General features: G+C 44.0%; 1 protein-coding gene across 10 annotated transcripts in view; it reads left to right on the forward strand.

Moving 5' to 3' along the window:
* Positions 1 to 17,406, forward strand: part of LOC109496468 — a 348,709-nt gene that overhangs the window by 237,588 nt on the left and 93,715 nt on the right. For 2 of the 10 annotated variants that reach the window (XR_006592828.1, XR_006592829.1), the window contains one exon: positions 7,265 to 7,711. The exons of 7 other annotated variants lie outside the window; for them this stretch is intronic. Coding sequence is in view for 1 of the 3 variants with exons in the window: in XM_045050327.1 (XP_044906262.1) it covers positions 7,265 to 7,338 (74 nt within the window). In the remaining 2 variants the exon portion in view is untranslated. Of the gene's footprint in view, positions 1 to 7,264; positions 7,713 to 17,406 lie in introns of those variants that run through there. One more of the 10 variants, XM_045050327.1, reaches the window with a different exon arrangement.

Consider the following 17,406-nt stretch of genomic DNA (forward strand, 5'->3'; position numbering starts at 1 on the left):
AGGATTTAAACTGAGTTTAGTTTGGACGAGCCCAGATCTCGGATATCCTTTACATCTATTCCTGTTCTTTTTTTTTTTTTTAATATTTTTTAATGTTTATTTATTTTTGAGAGAGAGAGAGAGACAGATCAGGAGTGGGGGAGGGGCAGAGAGCGAGGGAGGCACAGAATCCAAAGCAGGCTTCAGGCTCCACGGTGACAGCACAGAGCCCGACGTGGGGCTCGAACTCACGAACCGCGAGATCGTGATGGGAGCCAAAGTTGGACGCTTAACAGACTGAGCCACCCAGGAGCCCCTACTGTTCTTAAGAAACCTCTAGGGTTTACTGTACCTCATGGCCCCGGCAGGGGGAGAGAGGGAGTCTATGAGATGGTATTGATCTGAGCCCATCCCCACCCCCCGGAACGGCTAGAATTGGGGCTGGTGCAGTGACCTGTTTTACTGACAACTTTGCCCGATCTGAGCTCCCAGTGGTGCCTGAGAAACTTCTGGAGTCTTGACGTGTGTCCGCCTTCACTGCATCATACACCTCCCTAAAATACACACTGGAAAGGAGCATGACAGAGAGAAAGGAATATTTCGTGGCTCTTTTCATAATCTACAGCATCCTGTGATGATCATTCAGTTACACCAGAGCCATAGCAACCCACTCTGGTATATCACCCAGTTAGACTATAGGAAACCCACTGGGGACGTGCAGCTTGGGGATACTAGCTCTAGTCCTCTTTTTGATCACTCCATTGTGCCTTGTTTCTGGGGCAAGTGGGAAAATGACCCCATCTCAGCTTTATCTTCACCCTCTTTAAATACCTCTTGGGTCTGCTAGGATTCGTGCTTGCAGCCAGTAGGATTCATGAAGTAACTTAGCACAAAGTGTGTATTAAAGTATGTTAGGGAGTCATTTTAAAAGGACCAAAGGGTGCACCTAGACGCTTATACTCTCAGGATCGAAGCACGCTAAAACCTTGGATTGCGGGTAACTTGCTCCACGAGAGTTCCACAAGATGAGCAAACATTTCTAGTAAATGTTAACTCGGTAAACGAGTGATGTCTTACAATACAAGTAGTACGTGAGTACAGGGGCACCTGGGTGGCTCAGTCGGTTAAGTGTCGGACTCTTGATTTCTGCTCAGGACATGATCTCACTGCTCTGTGATAGGGCTCGACATCGGGCTCTGTGCTGACAGTGCGGAGCCTAGTTGGGATTCTCTCTCTCCCTCTCTCTCTTTCTCTCACCCTCTGCCCCTTTTCCCTACTTGAATTCTCTCTCTCTCTCTCTCTCTCTCTCTCTCTCTCTGCGAGATTGTGGGTAATCGTCAATGCACAGTCACATTTCCATGAAATCCTCAAAAGGAGGCAAAAGTAAGTGTCATCCGGTAGGTTCCTTGTTAGAGTTGCGCAGAAAAAAGATTCCATTGAGCCAACAGATAGCAGTGAATCCTTTAGTGATAGTGACAGTGGCCCTGCACAGTAACCCTCCTCTCTCTTGTCACCCTCACACCAGCCACGAAGGGTTTCAAAGGTGAGGGCAGTTTAATTTGTTCCTTTTTCTTTATGTTTTGATTTTCTTTATTGTTTTTATTATATTACAGTATTGTGACCATTTTTATATGAATATTTTTGGGTTGTGGAGCAAATCATCTGCGTTTCCATTATTTCTGAGGGGCAAATTCACTTTGGTGTGTAAGTGCTTTGGATTACAAGCATGTCTCCAGAGCGAATTATGCTCACAAACCAAGGTTTTACTGTATTTAGAGTTAATACAGGGATATCTGGGGGGCTCAGTCTGTTAAGCATCCAACTCTTGATTTCAGCTCAGGTCATGATCTCACCGTTTGTGAGGTCAAGCCCCAAGCCACCGTTTGTGGGATTCTCTCTCTCTCCCTCTCTCTCTGCCCCTCCTCCATTCAGGCTCGTGCTCTCTCTCCGTGTCTCCTCTTTCTCTCCCTCTCTCAGGATAAACAAACTTAAAAAAAGAGTTAATACATTCTGGGAAAATAAAATAGTCAATTCTATCACGGACCCACCACTGAGCTCTTTGGCACTGGGTGCCAGAAACTCTGTCACAGCTGAACATCAAATGCGTCAGCCCCTGTACTTTCCAGATAAACAACTCCTCCTGTGCAACCATTAGGTGATGTTGCTGCCTCCGGTTTCAACACTAATGGGTGCAAGGAACTGGGTCACATACAGAAGTCCAGAGACGGGGAAATCTGAGAAATGTCGTTTTTAGATGTCCGGCTTTGACTGTACGGGGAAGTAAGCTCAAAGGCGTTTGCAATGGATGCTAAGTGACATAATCTGCCGTGTCTATCGGAACTTCCTGTTTTACGCTCCAGCGTTAGACAAGGGAGATCAGGATGCATACCCGACCACCTGCTCCCTCCGTATCCACCTCTGCTGCCCTTCTTATGATCCTTATTGATGGATGGGGCATTTGGGGGTTGGGTTCCCTAGAAACGTACTCCATGGCAAGGATCCCTGTGCATTGGATTGAAGAAGGAAGTGCTCTTGGGATAAACGGGTAAAAGGGTGGGAACGAGGCAGCAGGCTAAAAATGCAGGAGAAGGCGAGCAAGGTTGCGATTGCAGGCCAGATGCTTAGGAAGACAGCTGCAGCCTGGTCCCGCAGGGCAACTCTGCGAGCGTAGGGCCTTGGAGTTTGTCCCAGTTAGAGACGAGGGGGTGAGGCTTTCCCACGAGTGCGCTCTTCAGCTGTTGTTGGCTGAGGGTTGTGTCTTACTCCATGCCGCTATAACAAAAATACCACCGACTGGGAGACTTACACAACGAACATTTATTTCTCCCACTTCTGGAAGCTCGGGAAGTCCCACAGGGGACCATCTCTCCGGGTCCTCACCTGGGAGAAAGGATGAGAAAACTCTCCGGGGTCTTTTTTTTATAAGGGCAGTGATGCCATCATGAGGGCCCCCCCCCTCATCCCACCTCTCAGACATCCCGCCTCCTAATACCATCACCTTGGGGGTTAGGATTTCCACAAATGAATTGGGTGATGGGGAACAGCACGCACGTTCAGTCCCTAACAGGCCACCCCAGAGGTACAGAAACTCCTACACAGTTCCACGTCTCCGCACCTGTGGGCAAAACGGACTTGAGTCCAATGGCGGGCTTCCAACTGACAGGTAGAAAGGAGGTTCAAAGCTAAGCACACGAAAGCTGATGGAAGGGTGTATGGAAACAATTAAAAGGGTCACAGGAGATCGAGGGGAAGCAACAGTATCTTCTCATTATCAATATCATGCAGTCCCCTGGGGCTGGATTTTATTATGTGTGATGGTACAGTGGCTTGGCATTCAATATCCATTTGACCCTCTTTCTGTCCTGTAGTGGCTGGAAAGCAAAAACTATTTCCCAGGCGCCCTTACGATTAGAATTCTGGGACACACTAATGGAAACTGTGAGAATGTTGAAATCTTTTTCTCCCAGAAGAAAAAACATCGATGTGCTTTTCTTTCTTATATGTGAATGATGAGATTTTTGCCTCAGTTGGCGTGACGATCAAACCAACTGGAAATTTTTCTTCACTCAAAAATGCTATTTTAGTAGTCAGAACTTGAAGGTGGGGTTTTTTATCCTGGGGGAGAAAACAGGCAGCGACCTCTTTGACCTCAGCAGCAGCAACTTCTTATTAGACATGTCTCTGGGGGCAAGGCAAACAGAAGCAAAAATGAACTATTGGGACCTCATCAAGATAAAAAGCTTCTGCACGGTGAAGGAAACAATCAACAAAACTAAAAGGCAATTGATGGAATGGGAGAAGATATTTGCAAATGTCTTATCAGATAAAGGGTTAATCCAAAATCCATAAACAGTTGACCATATGTAACACCCAGAAATCAAATAATCTAGGGAAGAAATGGGCAGAAGACATGAATAGACGCTTCTCTAAAGAAGACATCCACATGGCCAACCGACCACATGAAAAGATGCTCAACATCACTCCTCGTCAGGGAAATACGAATCAAAACCACACTGAGATACCACCTTACACCGGTCAGAGTGGCTAACATGAACAATTCAGGAAACAACAGGTGTTGGCGAGGATATGGAGAAAGGGGAACCCTCTTGCACTGCTGGTGGGGATGCAAACAGGTGCAGCCACTCTGGAAAACAGTGCGGAGGTTCCTCAAAAAATTAAAAATAGAACTACCCTATGACCCAGCAACTGCACTACTAGGCATTTATCCAAGGGATACAGGGATGCTGTTTTGAAGGGACACATGCACCCCAATGTTTACAGCAGCGCTATAGACAATAGCCAAATTATGGAACGAGCCCCAATGTCCATCGACTGATGAATGGATAAAGAAGATGTGGTGTGTGTGTGTGTATATATATATATATATACATACATATATATATATATATACACATACACACACACACACACACAACGGAATACTACTTGGCAGTCAAAAAGAATGAAATATTGCCATTTGCAACAACGTGGATGGAACTAGAGCGTATTATGCTAAGCGAAATAAGTCAGAGAAAGAAGAAGGTCATGATTTCACTCATGTGGAATTTAAGAAACGTAGCAGATGAACACAGGCTAAAGGGAGGAAAAATAAGATAAAAACAGAGACGGGGGGCAAACCATAAGAGACTCCTAACTACAGAGAACAAACGGGGGGTTTCTGGAGGGGAGCTGGGTAGGGGGGATGGGCTAAACGGGGGATGGGCATTGAGGAGAGCCCTTGTGGGGATGAGCACGGGGTGTCATACGTAAGGGATGAGTCACTGGGTTCTGCTCCTGAAACCAAGACTACACTGTCTGTTAACTAACCTGAATTTAAATTTTTAAAAAAGGAAAAAAAAGAATTAAGAAAATAAAATAAAGATTGATGTGCATCAGACCAGCTGGGGAAGTCCCATACACCTAAATACACGAAGTAAGTGTTCCTTGGAAAGCCACAAATCAAAAGTGATCATGAAAGGAGGGGGCTGGACGGGTGAGAGAAAAGTCACATAGGTCCTTAGTTGGAAGTTATGAAATTTCTCAGATGTATAAATGTATCTTTTTGGTCATTATATAAAGATTCGCCGTTTAAGTCCAGATAATAAGACTTGCTTAAACCACAGTAGAACTGTTTACTCTTTCTTTGGGATACAGTCCCAGAAATGAAACCGTGTCACCTGCATTTTTCACTCGGAACACTCACTTCGTACTATTTCCTAAAGTTTTGCACCTATATATTTCACTTCCATGCCGTTATAAGATTCCCTCCAAGCTTTCATCCACTGCACACTTGCCCAAAATAAGAATCCTGACAGAGTTTTTCCTAATTTGATTGATAAATGGTGGTCTCTTCTCGTCGCCTCACTTTGCGTTTTTGATCACTGAGCTACTTTAACCTTTTACAATGTTTATTTAAACTAAATGTGTTTCCATTTGTTAATGAAACCTTTGAAGCCTGAGTGACTTCTGTGTTTAAGAATCACCCCTCCCTGGACTTTGAGGTTCACCATATCAAACATATATGCCGAGTGAAAGACACAGGGAAAGTCATTTTTTTCTTAAACGCAGGGACATTAAATGCTGTCCTAGTTAAATTTCCTCAAATGGTTAAAGTTGCAATAAGAAATTTCGCGTAACTGATTCTTTTGAACACTTTACCTTACAGCACTTTTGAGTATTTCACATGCTCTCAACTGCAGAGGGGCCATGAATAGGTACAGTGATTATGAAACTCATTCCTCCAAAATAATCCCAAGTTCAAGTTTCAGTATCAGCCAAGCTGCTGAACTAGGACACCTGGGTCCCTCAGCCGAGATTGCTCTCTGAGGGAGACTCTCCAGGTATAGAGAAGACTGTGGACCACCCCATCGGAGTTTCGGACCCCTGGCATGGGGCTTTTCAGCAGTTAAATCAGGGCAGTGCATGGACAGTGCTGAGGATCAGAGGAAAATAGGTCATCTCCCGCATTGACTTTCCCACTTGACTCCCAACCTCCGGGGCGGGTGCCTTCTCCAGATGTTGTATGGCGGGGGGACTCACAGAGGGTCAAGCTTCATCGTGAAGAAATAGTGTGGTGGAGTGAGGAGTGATCAAATGTGGGGCTCCCCATTCTAGGGGGCTTATTCCCCCCATAGTGACTTCTCTGAACTCACTTGAACAAACACATAGTGAGACCTGGCCTCTGACCCTTTCCCCATCGCCAGTACTGGAAAAAGTATCCCGCATCGCAAGAAATGTGGGTCCACAAGCGAGTACATCGAGGTTATCTGCAGCGCAGGACAATTTCACAAGAGAGATCATTTCAAAAGATTCCATCTGAAGCAGAAAGAAATATTACAACACACAGAACAATCGTTTTAAAAACCAGAATAATAAACTTTCACAAAATATCCTCTTTTTTGAAGTTTATTTATTTTGAGAGAGAGAGAATCCCTTTGTCTCCGACCCATGTGTCAAATCTTCTGTCATCATCCATGAAACTAAGGTAGGTTAACTTCCTCCCTTGTACATAGGGTGCAATGTCAGATCCTTCGTGCTGATCGGCATCCATATTTTCAGAAATTTTAAAAACACACTGCTAAAGAACTCCTCATGAAAAGCGTCATATGTTTTAAAGTAAATTCTAGTAAAAATACTGCATATCAGAACTTCAGGGAGGAGCGCCTGGGTGGCTCAGTCAGTCAAGCGTCCAAATCTTGACCTCAGCTCAGGTCACGATCTCACAGTTCATGAGATGGAGCCCTGCATCAGGCTCAGTGCTGACAGCACGGAGCCTGCTTGGGATTCTTTTCCCCCCCCTCTCCCTCTGCCCCTCTCCCCTCCTCTGAAAATAAATAAATAAGCATTAAAAAAAAAGAAAAAGGAAAGCTGCAAATTAATTAGACTGTTGAAAGTAAGATTAAACTTAGAGCATGCAGAATAAAAATAGAGTGTAAATTAATGAAAGAGAAAACAATGACACAGAAGAGAAACAAAGACCAAAATTGGTCGTTTGGAAAGAAAAAAAAAAATTACAAAATAGACATACTCCCAGCAAGATTCAAGAGAGAGAGAGGAGGCAGCAAAATTAGTGATAAATGAAAAAGAGGAACCTAAGTCCGCTAAAGCAGAGACGAGAAAGATGAGTGTGAGTGCACATCCGTTGTAATGAATTAGGCAAAAATGGACAAATTCCTAGAAAAATAGAACTTACCAGAGTTGACTTGAGGACCGTATTATAAGCTTGAATTGTCTTGCTAATATTATAGTTATTGAAGCAGTAATTTAAAACCTTCCTTTCAAGCAGCCCCCAAGCCCAGAAGCGATCGTCACAATCTCATGCAAACTGAAACGATCAGATTTGTCAAGGCTGTGGATTGACCAGATGTCTTGTATGTTGCTGCTGAGAATGGACTTCTCACCTTATTTGCAAAATTCATGTAGCCCGTGACCCAGCAATTCAGCTGTTAGGTGTGCCTCCATGAGAAACTCATCGATACCCACCGACAGTGCCACCAGGCCGACAGTTAGTGAGGTCAGTGCGAAACCTAGACGGTCATCAGTGAGGTTTATGTGAAACACGCACGGGACACTCTGGCTTCACAGTTGTGTCATTTATTGCATGTGTGTTTTACCGTATCGTGATGATTTTTTTTTTTTTTGCGCGCTAAACCATTTTGTCTATAAAAAAGGGGGGCGCCTGGGTGGCTCAGTCGGCTGAGTGTCCGACTTCGGCTCGGGTCATGATCTCGCAGTCTGTGGGTTCGAGCCCCGCGTCGGGCTCTGTGCTGACAGCTGGGAGCCTGGAGCTTGCTTCAGGTTCTGTGTCTCCTTCTCTCTCTGCCCCTTCCCTGTTCATGCTCTGTCTCTGTCTCAAAAATAAATAAAAACTTAAAAGAAAAAAAAAAGGAAGAATATCAAGTGTAATTAGGACCTGGATTTTCATTACTCAAGCAAAAATGGTAACCGTGCCACTTTAGAAGAAACCTTTGTCAACATGCACCATCGGCTGCGGGGGTCACAAGGGTATCCCTGACTACCTGAAAATAGAAATCTGCTCAAGAAGCAGGAGCAACTACGACGAAATTCTATAGTTATTTAAGACCATACCTGCAGACGATTGAAGGAACGGGACATACCACTTTTCATTGAGATCACAGACCTATTCTAAATTAATTCTGCTAATTTTCAGTTCCACATTTTCTTGTGCATGTGTAAAAAAAAGCTAATGTAATTGTTATAAACATGCTTGTGCCGTGAGCGGAAGAGGAATTTCTTAATGACCCCAGATGCTTCAAGTAGAAAAGCCATTAATTCCAATAATTGTTCAATTTCTTCCATCCAATTTATGTAACTAAAGTAAAGCTTTGAGTGCTCATTCTGTTAAAGATAAACATCTGACATTAAGATCAATGGTATTACAAATTCAATGAAAAAGGTAAACTTTGAAGGCAGGGTGCCTGAGTGGCTCGTCGGTTGAGCGTTTGACTACGGCTCAGGCCACGATCTCACAGTTCGTGAGTTCGAGCCCCATATGGGGCTCGCTTATGTCCGTGTAGAGCACACTGTAGATCCTCTGTCCCCCCCACCTCACTCTGCCTCTCCCCTGCTCGTGTTCTCTCTTTCTCTCTCTCCCTCTCTCTGTGTCTCAAAAATAAATAAACATTAAAAAAATAGTAAAATAATAAAAAGTTAAACTTTGAAGACAAAATTTTTACTTTTTACAGGATAAAATATTTACTAATCTTGGTAGGGTACAGCATCACGGTAAGAACAATGTTCTCACTAAATTAAGAAACCTATAAAACAAAAACATTGAGCATAGGTCATAGCGAACACAAAATTCATAACTGCATTCAAACGAGGGGTAATATTCTACCGATTGAAATGAAAGTTGTAAATATTTTTAAGTATTTTAATAAAGACACAGCATAAGTGAACTCTAAAATATTTGTAATAAAGCTGACTTCTAAAACTAAAAATACTTTAACATGGCAATATGAGTTTTCTCTGCTTCCTGTCATTAACCAGATTGTAGAAATGCTGGCACTTTTGAAGCAGTTCTTTGTACATCAACCTAAGTACCTTCATTAATATGGAACTTTTATGTAAATTGGCCGTCAAATTTGGTTGCATTTTGTCCAAAATGCAGTGGTCTCCCCTTGGATACCATTGGAGCTCCTAGAAAACGTTGATTTTAAAAATGAAAATTACAAAAAGGAAGACTGGAAATTTATTTTTGCCAAAAAAAAAAAAAAAAGATTTAAATTTGATATTCTGTTTTGGGGCTTTGGAATAGTTCAACTTGTGGAAAGAATCCTTTGGTGGAGGTCTAGTTTTTAAATGGATACATGTATTACCTTTATCAGCATAAAACCGAGAAGGCTTTAGGGGCTCCTAGGTGGCTCACAGTTAAACAGTGTCCGACTTCAACTCAGGTCACGATCTTTAAGTTCATGAGTTTGAGCCCTGCGTCAGGCTCTCTGCTGTTAGCACAGAGCCTGCCTCAGATCTTCTGTCCGCCCCCCCACTCTGCCCCTCCCTTGCGCCCGCTTGCTGTCTCTCAGAAATTAAAAAAAAAAAAAAAAAAAGTTAAACCTAGAAGGCTTTAGGGGCACCTGGGTGGCTCAGTCAGTTGAGCGTCCGACTTTGGCTCAGGTCATGATCTCACAGTTTGTGTGTTCGAGCCCCACGTTGGGCTCTGTGCTGACAGCTTAGAACCTGAAGCCTGCTTTGGATACCATGTCTCCCCCTCTCTCTCTGCCCCTTCCCCACTCGCACTCATTCTCTCTCTCTCAAAAATAAAATAAAAACATTAAAAAAATTTTTTTTAACCTAGAAGACTTTAATTTTATAGTATTGAAATTTGGCAAAACATTCCCAAGTATCATAGACAGTGTACTGGACCCATTTTGTCTTGTTTATTTATTGAAAAGTTAAAGGCAGCATCTGGAAAATATACTTTTCAATATTTGTTTTTATTTTTTTAAATATTTATTTCTTCTTGAGAGAGAGAGACAAAGTGGGAGCAAGGGAGGAGCAGAGAGAGAGGGACACACAGAATCCGAAACAGGCTCCAGACTCTGAGCTGTTAGCACAGAGCCCAGCATGGGGCTTGAACTCAGGAACCGCGAGATCATGACCTGAGCCGAAGTCGGACGCTTAACTGACTGAGCCACCCAGGTGCCCCAGTATTTTTAAAAATTATAATATTTGCATTTTCGCATTTGTGAGGATATTATCTTAAATAAAAATATTAGGCAACCAGCCATTATGTGCCTTCTCATGGAAGGACACAACACTACCCGTGAATTCTTGAAAAAAAAAAAAAAAACACTCCTCGATCTGATTAAGCCTCTAGAGCTAACTACTAATTTAAAAGACAAAAATACTCTGTTAATGCAATCAGCAAATTCTAGGACGCTACAAGACAAGTAAAGTGACTAAGTTAGTTTCCAAACCGTAAGGAAAACAATTAAGGATGAAACAAAGACACTTCAGACACGTCAGCCAATTAAAATACATTGGCTTCATTGACTCTTGTTTCAAAGAAATTTGCCAGACGTTGCAGAAGCCACTCCGTGTGTCCATCCCTAATCCCAGCTTCCCCTCCCTTCCGAAAGTAACCACAATCTTGACCTCTAAGCTAATCGTATCCTTGTCCTTCTTAATAATTGTATCACCCATAGACACTCTAGTGTAGTCCTGCCCATTCAGAAACAATTTGATGTCTTTTGAGTCTTTGCATCTACAGCTTTCCCCTTTCCCCCCTTCTTTTCCTTACAATTTATCGACTGAAGAACCTGGCACATTCGATCTGCAGTATTTTCTCTAGTCTAGATTTTGCCAACTGCATATTCACGGTGCACTTGAACATATTCCTCTCTTCCTCGTGTTTTCTGAAAATCGGCATCTTGACGTGGTGTGGCACTGTATTTTTCCATCGGGAGGTATATAAGGTTCAGGCTCCTCTCTGTTTTTTTTTAACATTTCATTTTTAAGTGAGCTCTGTGGCTACTGTGGGGCTCAAACTCACAACCCCAAGATCAAGAGTCACGTGCTCCACCGACTGAGCCAGCCAGGCGCCCCAGGTTTCTCTCTCTTTTGACATTAGCGGACACGGGTGCCCAGTTCGTAGCTCCTTTTAATTCACTGAAGGATTCCCAGTAGTGATATTTTAATTCTACCATTTTTCATGAACAAATGAAATAATTACATACAGTAACATTTATATAAGTATATAATTTATGTAATAGAAAAAATTTTTGAAGCAATTAATCTGATATTAAATGAGTGGAAAGCCTAGATTACATTTGAAACATCCATGGCAGTTTCTTTGGTATTAAACTGTGAATGGGGCTCATGGTGTGATAATGGGTCTTGTTGTTGCATTGGATGCAGGATTGCTATGGCCTAGAATCTAACAGACTTTATCCTGACCCATATTAAGTTATTAATTTTAAGTAAGTAGTCTTCCACATAGGATCAGGAGAGTGTCAGACTTACCTGTGTCCTTTGTGGACAAACTTTAGAAGTTGCTGAACGTGCGAATCTTTCTTCCCAAAGTTGTGAGACACCTGTGATTTACTTCTCTTTATAAACCATTAGGAAATTGCGTTCCAGGAAAACTGATGGCAGAGTCCAGACTTTGTATTATTTGCTACTTTAGAGAAGTTTGCTTTTTTTTTTTTTTTTTTTGGCGGCAACCCTATATGTTTTCAGAAATTAATGGCATATTTTTTTATATTTAATCTATGCCTTATGACAAAAGCAATGTTTCCTCCTACCCTAAAAAAGTAAATTCTACCCTATTTTTTTAAGGAGTAGAATCCACACCACATGACCTTGGTGAAGCCTTCCCTTTTGTGTTTCATGATGCGATTTCAGTCTCAGATTCTGTGCCCAGAAAATGAATACCGCATCTTCCTCTGACATAATTAAATCCTATAATAATGTAAATTTTAAAACAAGCAGAGGTAACTTAAAACACCTTGAACATGTAGTTTGACTATATTTGGAAGAATAAAAAATTAATTTTTAAAAACTTTAAAAAGTATAGTTCAGGGGCGCCTGGGTGGCTCAGTTGGTTGGGCGTCCAACTTCGGCTCAGGTCATGATCTCGCGGTCCGTGAGTTCGAGCCCCGCATCGGGCTCTGGGCTGACAGCTCAGAGCCTGGAGCCTGTTTCGGATTCTGTGTCTCCCTCTCTCTCTGACCCTCCCCTGCTCATGCTCTCTGTCTCTCTCTGTCTCAAAAATAAATAAATGTTTAAAAAATTTTTTTAAATAAAAATATAGTTTAAAAGGATTTGCAACACAAAGTGTTGCATTTGTATCGAAAAATACACAAATATGTATATGCGTATGTATGTGTGTGTATAAAAAGCCACTTTCAATGAATTAAAACCTCCCAACTCAGAGATGCTATCACCCAGGGCATTATCAGTTCTTATCCACTATGATGGCGTAGCTGCTTTTGTCATCCTCCAGAAATAAAGGAAAACGGGAGAAGTTTCAGAAGTTGGGAGGTATAAATGTCCAAATTTGTTAAGAGTAGAAGATACAGATAAGGTCTAAAAAATGTACGTCCTGAAGTTGGCATTAAGCAGGCTATTAAAACGATAGCAGCGGCGTGCCTACAAATGAAGACTGTGAACACTAGGTGGCGCCATCCATGCAGCGAGAAGTCGTTCTGTCTGACCAAACTCTGTGCTCTCGGAGAGTCACTAGGCCGATAGCTCAAGAAATGCCATAGACGTAGTATGTCTTTTCAGGAAGGCATCTGAAAAATGTGTCATACTGTCTATGTTAAGGTTCTCCACAGCACCAGAACCAACAGGGTGTGTGGGCGCACACATAAAGAAATGTATTACAGGGGCGCCTGGGTGGCTCAGTCAGTTAAGCGTCTGACTTCAGCTCGGGTCGTGATCTCACAGTCCTTACGTTCGAGCCCCGCCTGGGGTTATCTGCTGTCAGTGCAGAGCCTCCTTCGGATCCTCTGTCCGCCTCTTTCTCTGCCCCTGCCCCACTCAGGCTCTCCCTTTCTGTCTCTCTGTCTCTCAAAAACGAAATAAATTTGTTTTTTTTTTGCAAAAATAGTGTGAAATAGACTCATGCCATTAGGGAAGCTCACGAGTCCCAAGATCTACAGGCAGCTAGCTGGAGACCCGGGAGTGCCAACGGGAGAGCTCCAGCCTGAGTCTGAGAGCGTGTGAAGCAAGAGAGCCCCTGGGCTAGTTCCACTCTGAAGGCTGGCCCACTAGAAACCCAGGGAGAGCCGTGTTTCCATTTGAGTCTGAAGGCCAATGTCCCCCTTCAAGGTCAGTCAAGGAAGAGAAGCCCTCTCTTATCTGGGGAAAGGTCGACTTTTTTGTTCTATTCGGGCCTCCAACTGACTCGCTGAGGGCCACACACACAGAAGAGAGGGCAATTGGCTTTACTCAGTCTACTGATTGAACGTTTGTATCACGCCCAGACCCCCTTACCGACACAGCCAGAATCGCGTCTGACCAAACTCTGGACACTCCGTGGCCCAGTCTAGTTGACACATAAAATTAATCATCACGGTATCCTTGTGGACAAGACACAGAAATAAGAGCTAGATGAGAAGGCAGTCTGGAAGCGTTGATCCACAGATGAGGATGTTGTTGTTGGACCAGCGTCAACACAGATGTTGTTGATGGACCAGCGTCAATATGGTAGGAGGCCTGTCGCAAAAGAATGACTTACACGGAGTCCTTTTCAGGGTAATACCATGCCTCAACTGAATTATGCGCCACAAAACACCGGGTGCCTAAAAAACAATGAGTCTCATTTATTTGGTGAGGATAGTCTTCCCCCTGGAAAAGATACGGCTTACAAGGAGGCAGTGTTAAATGCTTCTATTCTGTACCGACATTTGCTGTGTAGGTCTCCACATTTCCCATCCCAGAGAAAGCGAGAGCCCCATGGGGTCTCGGAGCATCCTCCTCACAGGGCGTTTGTGACTTAAACCTTTTCCAGGGCTCCTTCCTATGGGAGCTCGTATCGTTAAGGGACAAAAGCCAGGACAAGACAGTAGAATACCCTTTGTCTACAAATACCAACCTATACGTTGGTATAAATGTAGGGTAGTATGAGACTCGCGATTAGGGAGAGCAAAAGGCAAGGAGGTGCAGAAGTAAGGAGTGTTCACTCTTTGACCTTCCTTTTTTTTTAAGTTTTTTTTAAAGTTTATTTATTTATTTAGAGAGAGAGAGAGAGAGAGAGAGCATGAGCTGGGGAGGGAGAGAGAGAGAAAATCCCAAGCAGGCTCCGCACTGACATCGTGGAGCCCAGTGTGGGGCTCAGTCCCCTGAGCCGTGAGATCATGACCTGAACCAAAATGAGGAGTCAGACACGTAACCAACTGAGCCACCCAGGCGCCCCTGAACTTCTTGTAGGCGGTGTGCACGAATTGACTTCTTATTCGTTAGCATCTCATCAAATAAAATAGAGAAATATATTTGAAATTTCAGAAATTTGCGGGGCGCCTGGGTGGCTCAGTCGGTTAAGCATCCAGCTTCGGCTCAGGTCATGATCACACGGTCCCTGAGTTCGAGGCCCGCGTCGGGCTCTGTGCGGACAGCTCGGAGCCTGGAGCCTGCTTCAGATTCTGTGTCTCGCTCTCTCTGACCCTCCCCCGTTCATGCTCTGTCTCTCTCTCTCAAAAACAAATAAACATTAAAATAATTTAAAAAAAAAATCTCAGAAATTTGCATTTTACCAAATAAATAGTGGAAGAGAGTTGGGGGGAGAAGAAAAGGAAGGAGGGAAAGGAAAGGAAGGAGGGAGAAAAGAAGCAAAGAGGAAAAAAAGGAAAGCGGAACAGAGCAGGGGAGGGAAGCAGAGAACGGGAGGAAAAAGGGAGGGGGGTTGGAAGAGAGAGGAAAGTTCCCTATTTCCCTTGCCTCCTCCTGTCCGCTTCCTCCCCCGACAGGCCCTCAAGCTAGCTTCTTCCTGGTCCCTCTCATGACGCTGTCACTTCAGAGATGGAGGTTTCTGTCTTGAGCTTATTCCTTCCTAGGACAGGCCCGAGGAATAGGGGTCTCATGTCGACAACTTCACAAACTCACGTGCGTAATAAATAACACTTTCTCTGAACGCAAACGTCCATTTTCCCATGGCAGCCGAAAATGTTACCTCGGCCATTCTTACCGTCTTCAGTCCTTCTCAGGGTTGTGCCCCAGTCCCGGCATGTTGCCCAATGCCAAGGAATGATGGAGGGCAAAGCGGGAGTCTGTGGCCGACCTTCAAGTCATAGACTACGGGTCGTCAGTGGACACAGGTTACCACAGGTCAATGCCAAGAGGCCCACTGTCCCATGTGCATGAGCCCTTTGGGTCCGCAAGTGTCTGCTGCTTCTAGATTACAGATGGGACCCAGAAATCATTTTCCGGGCCTCCTATGGTCCCATCTGCCACAAAATGGTCCTCCTTCAAGCCATGCCACCTCCCCAGATGTGTGTGTGTTTGGGGTGGGGGGGTCACGAGAGGTTGTCCCAAAGTGGGTCCAGGTTCCTGACTTTCTAGAGCCCAAACTCCACTTTCTCTTCTTCCTCCAACCCTGAGCTTTATTTTAGTTAAGAAAACAGTCTGGGGGTACCTGGGTGGCTCAGTCGGTTAAGCGTCTGACTTCGGCTCGGGTCATGATCTCACGCTCAGTGGGTTCGAGCCCCGCGTCGGGCTCTGTGCGGACGGCTCGGAGCCTGGAGCCTGCTTCGGATTCTGTGTCTCCCTCTCTCTGCCCCTCCCCCATCCTCTCTCTCTCTCTCTCTCTCTCTCTCTCTCTCTCTCTCAAAAATAAATAAACATTAAAAAAAAAAGAAAAAGAAAACAGTCTGATAAAATCACACAACCTTTTGGCTAGGACATCCTGACGGCACAAAATATCTTTTAATTCATCTTGCAGTTTAAGCTGAAGTATTCACTTCCTGAACTGTGACTTTCGTCTCTGTTTTTCAAGAGGAAACAAAGTGAATTCTATCCTGCGGAAGACAATTTGTAAAAACTTGTCTCACACTTGACTTGGTTTTTTCATCTTCCTAGATCCCCAAAGTTAGCGAATCACAAAAAACAATTTTACCAGGTATTCTCTGCAGGTCCCTAGCAAACATTGAACTTGTTCCTGGCGGGACATTGGGCACAGAGAGACAGAAATCAGTGCTGTGGGAAGGAGGGGAGAGGTTTCACTACCAAATGTGCCTTAGCCACACATCATGCCAACTCTGAGATTAAGGCCTAGTCAAGGTCAAAGCCAGGGTTGATTACTCAAGTCCGTACTGAAGGTAGCCCATTCCTATCCGTTTCCTGCTTCTCGGTGTGCTTAGAGGAGATTCTGGTTATAGCCCCGTCATAGGGGCTGGGGGTCAAAAACCAAGAAAGCAAATTTAAGGAGATATGAGCAAGGACTGCAGATGCTGAATTGGGATAAATCGAAAGGAAATCCGTCAACATTCTTCGTCATCGCACGTGTCTCACTCGACCGCTTGTTAGATATTGTACCGCACCAACCACAGCTCTGTATACGGGGGCAGAGTCAGTCTCATCGTTGTATAATAGTTCATGCTCACTGAGTATTTGTGGGATTTCTTTGAATTTAAAGTGAGTGAAAGGGGCGCCTGGGAGGCTCAGTCGATTGAGCATCTGGTCATGATCTCACAGTTCGTGAGTTTGAGCCCCGCATCAGTCTCTCTGCTGTCAGCACGGAGCCTGCTTTGGAGCCTCTGTCCTCCTCTGTCTGCCCCTCCCCCCATGCTCATTCACACACTCTCTCTCTCTCTCTCTCAAAAACATAAAAAAAAAAAAAAAAAATAGGGGCGCCTGGGTGGCGCAGTCGGTTAAGCGTCCGACTTCAGCCAGGTCACGATCTCGCGGTCCGGGAGTTCGAGCCCCGCGTCGGGCTCTGGGCTGATGGCTCAGAGCCTGGAGCCTGTTTCCGATTCTGTGTCTCCCTCTCTCTCTGCCCCTCCCCCATTCATGCTCTGTCTCTCTCTGTCCCAAAAATAAATAAACGTTGAAAAAAAATTTAAAAAAAAAAAAACATATAAAAAAATAAAGTGAGTAAATGAAAGTCTAGCAGGCGATCTTCAGTGTGGACAAGTACAATAGAAGAAGGAAAATAATGTAAATTATATTGATTGAATGTCAAACTTTAGGTGCACAGTTACAACTCAGAAAGAGACTTTATTGTTAATGGAGACAATTTCCTGAGCCTGTTGGCCCAATGGTCTACAATAGCAAAAATGTCCACAGAATATTGGACATTCTCAAATAGTGTATGAGGAAGGAAGAAAAACTAACAGATTGTCCCAGGCAAACAATACAAATCTCCTAGTTTTAGAACTTCTGATCTGTTATAGTGTCAGTGAAACACATAAAGACAAAATAGTTTATTCAAAGATAACATGATCACTGCTCAGAGAAATGAAAAAC

Source organism: Felis catus, chromosome X, assembly GCF_018350175.1.
Source record: "Felis catus isolate Fca126 chromosome X, F.catus_Fca126_mat1.0, whole genome shotgun sequence".
NCBI classification, from domain to species: domain Eukaryota; kingdom Metazoa; phylum Chordata; class Mammalia; order Carnivora; family Felidae; genus Felis; species Felis catus.